The sequence below is a fragment of the Triticum urartu genome, chromosome 1A (genome assembly GCF_056163025.1).
Source record: "Triticum urartu cultivar PI428250 chromosome 1A, HENAU_Tu73, whole genome shotgun sequence".
Classification (NCBI taxonomy): domain Eukaryota; kingdom Viridiplantae; phylum Streptophyta; class Magnoliopsida; order Poales; family Poaceae; genus Triticum; species Triticum urartu.
Genome location: NC_141873.1, coordinates 39,275,231 through 39,281,815, shown reverse-complemented (window position 1 = coordinate 39,281,815; position 6,585 = coordinate 39,275,231). Strand labels below are relative to the sequence as shown.

At 42.0% G+C, this 6,585-nt stretch overlaps 1 protein-coding gene across 1 annotated transcript; it reads right to left on the bottom strand.

The window, feature by feature from the left end:
- Window positions 1-1,313: 1,313 nt before the first annotated feature.
- LOC125544767 (uncharacterized) lies at window positions 1,314-5,789 on the bottom strand. The gene is made up of 3 exons (XM_048708523.2): window positions 5,085-5,789; window positions 4,752-4,975; window positions 1,314-2,108 (listed from the first exon to the last, which is right to left on the bottom strand). The coding sequence occupies exons 1-3, from the start codon at window positions 5,698-5,700 to the stop codon at window positions 1,485-1,487; spliced, it is 1,464 nt and encodes a 487-aa protein (XP_048564480.2). The 5' UTR covers window positions 5,701-5,789; the 3' UTR covers window positions 1,314-1,484.
- Between the last annotated feature and the right edge of the window lie 796 nt (window positions 5,790-6,585).

Here is a 6,585-nt window from a genome sequence, read left to right as displayed (position 1 = left end):
AACGTACTTTACATGTGCTTTCTTTTCTTATAGCGAAGCGACACAGGCCGGCCCAATAATGAAAAACCTTCAGCGATGCGTATGCTTAGGGCTCGCTTAAAGCGAAAAATAGTGTCGTAGCTAAATAGGTTCCTTGCTGGTGTTTTTCCATGTGTTTTCTCTGCTGGCTTCTTCTTCTTCTTTCGTTTTTTCTCTTCTTCTTTTTTTATTTTCATCAAATTCCAAAACCAAATCCTCAAAAATATCAAATTCCATAATCATTTTAAAATTCAGGAAGATTTGTTCAACTTCATGATGTTTTAAAACATTTGTAAACTTTATGAAGTTTTTAGAAATTCAAAAACATTTTTTCAAGTACATTGACATTTTAAAATTAAAAATAAATAAATTCGTGACTTATTGGAAATTTTATGAACTTTTACTCATGCCAGCAGGCAACCCCATGTAGCCTTGCACAAACGTTTTGAGGACTATTCCTTCAAGCACGCAGAATGACCGACAGTGATCCTTCTACTGATATTCTGTCGGACATCTTTACTCCCTCTATCGAAAAAACATGAAATTTGTTGGCAACAAACTTGACTTATTGTCCTACTCGTAAAAAACAAATTAGAGGAGAAATGGCTTTTGTGGTATGGTCCAGGACAAAGGCAAAATCGGCACTATATTAGGTGTACTATTCACTCTATATTGTCAAGGACAATTTGTTTTTATGCTCAGATTTTTTTTGTCGGCAGCTTTTATTGTCAATTTTTCTTATGACTGGCACAATAAGTCAAGTTTGCTTGAAAAAGTTTTCACTTTTTCCTGAATTGCTAAAAAATCCCTAACAATATTTATAGGGTTCATCTACCACCATGTTTATAGGGATATTTTCCTGATTGTTAACCAATATAAAGCGCCAAAAGGCATTACATCGACAAGAAATGGACCCTCTTATCTAGTGACCGTTTGCTGAGAGGTGGTATGTGCGAACATTTTGCTGGCAGTTTTAGTTAGCCGGGGGTGGCAGTTTGACATTTTCTAGGATGAAGGTTCAAAGATATCACCCTCCTAGAAAATGTATGTTGTTCCGAAGAAACTGCCATCCCCAACACAACTAAAAACGACGGCAAAACCGTTCAAAATGCCACCCTCCCCAGCAGGCGATCTCCAGTTGGCTTTTGCTAAAAAATTGTTAGGTCATAAACTAATGAACATAATTATTTTCCCGGTGCAAGGACTGAACCAAAAGACTAGCTGACCGAAACAGCACGGCCGTAACTCATCATACAAGCATATACAGGCTTGTATAAAAGACTGGAACAACCATCGAATCTGAACTATCTATATTACATAGTAATTCTGACAAATAGAAGGATATGGCCTACTACCACCCACCCAGCTTAAGCTACAGTACCACCACATAACACATGCTACGAACCATACATACATGCATAGATAAATAACTACTTCCGGCACCTAGAGCCAAACCAAAGCCACATTCATATGCTAGGACACGGCATGTCACGGTAATGTGGCCAGTAAGGGAGAAGAGACCAGGCGACAGTGACTTCCATCTTACAAGAGAAAACTTCAAGTTTAGCATAGCTTCTGGAGGATGTCTTAGCTGCGAGTACTCCAGAAGCCCGCCTGACAGATCGATCCACCAGGTGACGCGCCATGACAGAGACTCTCAGCTGCCCGTCGTCTTCGACAGACACAACACTTCGTGAGAGCTGTATCGAGCCATCAGCTGCAACAGGCAATTTGTCGTCTCTGAAACCAAGCAACTTGATTTTCTCGTCGTCTATGCTGGCGGTAGTAGCGGTAAATACACCTCGGAAACCTTGTGACCACTCCCCGCCAACCACTCTAACACTGATGGTGGCCTCCACGGAGTGAACCATGTCACCCAATGTCAACTCCATTGTGCTGAGCCTGCTAGTCCTGACGCGATTGAACACATAGGAATTCATTGAGCCGGAAATATAATAAGGATCGACGTGATAGCTCAACTCTTTATCCTCAGATTCAGTAGCGCCCTTCACTTTCAATGCAACCTCAAACCACACAGGATCCACCACCACAATAGCACGGCTAGGACCTGTCAGTGTCAGATACGGATTCTGCATGCAGACATTATTTAGTAAGTAATTGTATCGTTTATCTCAAATAGGACCGCAGCATATATGACCAATATATGTTGAAAATAAGAGAGAATGTGCATTCATCGATAAATAATCAACCTAAGCATAATAGCTTAAATTAAATATCTGTCGATAGCAAGCACAGAAGAAAGGTAAACTCGTGACATGCAAAATTAAGATGTAATTTAGAGCCAGTAGATTTGAGTCGAGATAGGTAAGAAAGCATTTCAAGTCTTCAAAGCTGAAGCAAGTTAACAAACATATGTAAACTGAACTCAAAGGCATTGAACATCATCACAATGAAAACATAACTTGCAAAAACATGTGTAGTCTGCAAACAACATACAAAAAAGGGGGCATATTATTAGGGTGTTCATATACTACTAAAAACAGGTATCTCAAAGGTTAATTTGTCAACAGATCACAACTGTGTTCAGCATTTTCAAGCAGAAATTTACAAGAGAACACGACAAAGTAACAGGTACAAACAAAATAAACAAATGGTCTCACAGACCAGGGGACGCTATTGATTCGAGAATCTACCTACGCCTTGTGGGAGCACAACTAAAGGGGTCCAATGTATTCTCAAAGGGAACAACCAAGAGTAGGCTAAATGTTGTAGGCGCTCTTCCATAGAATTCTCCCACCCCCTCCCTTCCCCTCCCGCTCTCTCAAATGGGATGTGATCACACTTCTTGCTATGATTATAATTGCCCCAGGCGCTCGCTGCCGCCATCCCATCAAACACCTAGGCAATGGAAGGCCTTTGTCCAGTGCATAAGAGGTAGGAAACAATTCGCCAGAGAAAAAGAAGGGAGGCGGCAAGAAAAAGGAAGAATGGAATGCCATTCCCACGAACCAACCCTCCCAAAGCAGGAAGGGGACAGATCTATGGCTTCGAAAGGAAGCCGTCGGAGAAAAAAAAATGGAGCACCAAATTCAATGAGGATAACTGGGGAATGAAGCAGATTCATTGATACCTGGGCAAAAGGGAAAGGCCAAAGGAAGAGGACGTCGCTGAACAAGGATCTAGCAGACGGCGAGACGCCATGGATAAAGAAGGTGCGTATCCTGCATAGGCTCCATCGTCGATGACACCCACTAAGCCAAACAACTTGCCATCAACATGGACAGGCAGCAGCTGGGAAGTGTATGGGAGGGTGAAGCCAGGGGCCAAACCCTGCAGAGGAGCAGATGTGCCAGGGAGCCATCCTCCACTGCTTGCAAGAGCTCCAGCCACCAGGTATAGAGCAAGGAAGAGCAGGAGAAGACTAACTGGCATATCTGGTTTATTAGAAAGATTACAACACCTAATATCATAGTAGGGGGATACAGGCCTCCATCCCTCTTCTTTCCACCGCTGGAACCACCGGAGATGGGAGAGAGAGTGAGGCCAGAGGAGGAGGTGAGGTAGGAAGAGCTTCAGGAGAGGGAAGATCGACCACATGGGTAAACAGCCACTTAGGGAAGAAGTCTCAACCGGTTGACACTGTCCGATGGTGCTTAATGTGAGTAGTCTAATCTCTTGTTTAAATCGCATAGCATAGAGAATAAAATCCAGTTGTTTCTCCAGCTGTGTAATAACTCGGATACAAGGGAATACCCCAAGTTCGATTTAATTGCAGGTGGAGAACTTGAGAAGCAGGGTGTGTGCACAATACATGGTTGGATTGAACGAAAGTTGCCAGGGCCATGGTTTTATTGGCAGCTATACATACTAGCAGAACAGCTATATGCCGGCAAGTGAACAGGTTTTCCAAATCGCGCGCGCACACACACTGGACGCTCTAAGAAAACAATATAATCCATACTGCAGCTATAAACACATACTCTACCACACTCCTATACTCTTAAAAAAGTTATATACTACTCACTAACTATACATTTTCCAAAGTGTACATACTCCATATTATATATTCTAAATACAATATACCGCATACTGCATACTCTTAAAAGGGTTCATATTCATATTACAGAGTGCATACTCCTGAAAATGTGATACACTTCTTAATACATGCTCCATACTATTTTTCCTTCAAAAAACAGTGTGCTCCAACCAGATATTTTTGTTCCATCTTATGGAATAATAAACATGGTGGTATTAATATCCTTATCCGATCAAGAACTTTGTTCCCTGTGGTCAATAATTAAAGAGGTGCTTGAACCAACACATCACTTGCTGGATTACTTACTTAATTAATAAACTTAATTAGCGAAATGTCTTCTGAAGCATCCATTAACCATCTTCTGAAGCATTAATTAATAAACTTAATCAGGCTTGTGGCACAGGAAGGTTAAATAACGATGGATGCCTAGGGAGTAACTACACAGGGGAGTACCCCAAAATTCTTCATATATATGTGCCAATGACAATGCCAAGATCATATATTCTAAATCTACATATATATGTGGCACAGACTGTTTCATCTTCGCAAAGTCTACAAAAAAATTATATTATTTTCTCATTCCACTTTATGTTCTAAATCTGTAATTTGATCATATATTTACTAATATCATCACACTGTATAACGCAGCTGAAAAGATCAGACCAAATAGTTTTGATGGAGGTACATACATAGACACCAAACTAATAACTGTCAGCGGCAGGCCAGGAATACAAACCTCCTTGTGGATCATTTGGCAGTTATCCCTTTCGCGCTGGAAGATAACATTGCGATTATGATCCAAACAATCTCGTGCAGCAACGACGCCAAACACTTGCAGCGGCCAGTGCACTCCATCTTGTAGTCCCGCAACTTTGACAGAAAAGACCTGCAGAGTTCTTATGGGGTGGGCTGTGCCACCTGACGACTTCTTGTCGGTGTAAAGCATGTTTGGGATACGCGCTGCATATTATCGATGTCAAATTGCCAGTCAATCAATCAATCAATCAAGATGCTCACAGCTAGCAGTAATAATAAGCAATGGAGAGGGGATTTGTCTTTGGCAGCTTACTGTTGTCCTTGAAATTTCCGAAGGATTTGGGATAAAGATATTCCCAGAACTCGCGGAACTCCTTGGCCTCGAAGGCACGCCAGTCGGAGGTATCCTCGTCGGGATCCATGTCCTTGAGCCTCAGGGCCTCCATGTCTTCCGCAATCCACCTCTTGCGGCACTTGACGGCCTCGGGGTCTCCCGTGGCGATCCACTTCCGGAGGGCGCTGGACTCCTCCGGCCGGTCCTCGTTCCTGCGCGCCTCCTCCGCCTTGGCTCTGTACACGGCCGCCGCCGCGACGTCCTCCTCTGTCATCGTCTTGGCCGGCTCCTTGATGACGATCCCCTTCATCCGCGCCAGAATCTTGGCCGTGGCTGCTTCTACAATCTCCCTTGTCCTCGCCAAATCAGATTCCGCTGGGCTGCTCCCCACCTCGCTGACGCTCATCTCCACCGGAACCGCCGCCGCCGCCTTTGAGCTCTTTCCCGTCTCCGTCTTCCGTTTCTTGATTTTGCGGCCGGGGCCTCCTCTCTTCCTCCTCTCCGCCTCCTCCTGCGCCTCCTCAGCCTCCCTCATATCCATCAACAGATAGTTAATGTAGGACTCCACTTCCGCCTCCGCCTCCGCCACCGCCATCGCCGCTCTGCTTACGCCAAGAAACCCTAGACCTAGACCTAGGTGGAGGATTGGGGATTCGTACTGTTGAGAGGGCAGGCAGGGAATACAAGGAATCGAACAGATCGATCGACACCGGCCGGCCCATCTCCAACGAGGCGAGCGTTCCACATATCCAGTCGGTGTCTCCAGTTTTTTTTATCATTTTCTTTGTTTTTTTCTTTTCTCCATTTAGTTTTTTCATTTTTCTATTTCTCTTTCCTTCTTCTTTTCTGTTTCTCTTTATCTTTTATTTTATTATTATTACTATTATTATTATTGTTGTTGTTGTTGTTGTTGTTGTTTTCCACAGATGTTCAGAAATTTAAATACTGTCCGCATGTTCAATTTTATTATTTTTTTGAAAAATGTTCCTATTTGAAATTTAGTTTCGGAAATTCTAAAAACGTTTAGAATTCCAAGTGATGTTTGCTTATTTCATAAAACAAAAGAAACTTCAAAATATTTAGAATTTCAGATATAAAAAAAGTTCCTACTTTAAATTCGTTTGCAAATTCAAATATTTGTTCGTATTTTAGTTTTTGTTCGCTCATTCAGAAAATGTTCAGGTAAATTTGTTTGAAAAATGTTCACCAATAAAAAAATTGGGGTTTCCAAAAAATGTTCCCGCTTTCCAAATTTGTTCACATCATCAAAATGTTCATTTTTCAAAATTTGACCCTGAATTCCAAAAATGTTCGGCGAAACTCAGAAAATGTTCACGTCTTGAAAATATGTCTGTAATTTTGAAAAATGTTGGCACTTTCAGTTTTTTTGTTCCTTTTTCGGAAAATGTTTTGCATTTTCACGAAATTCTTCGTAATTTCAAAAAAAATCTCGTTTTCATTTTGTTCCTTTTTTTGGAAA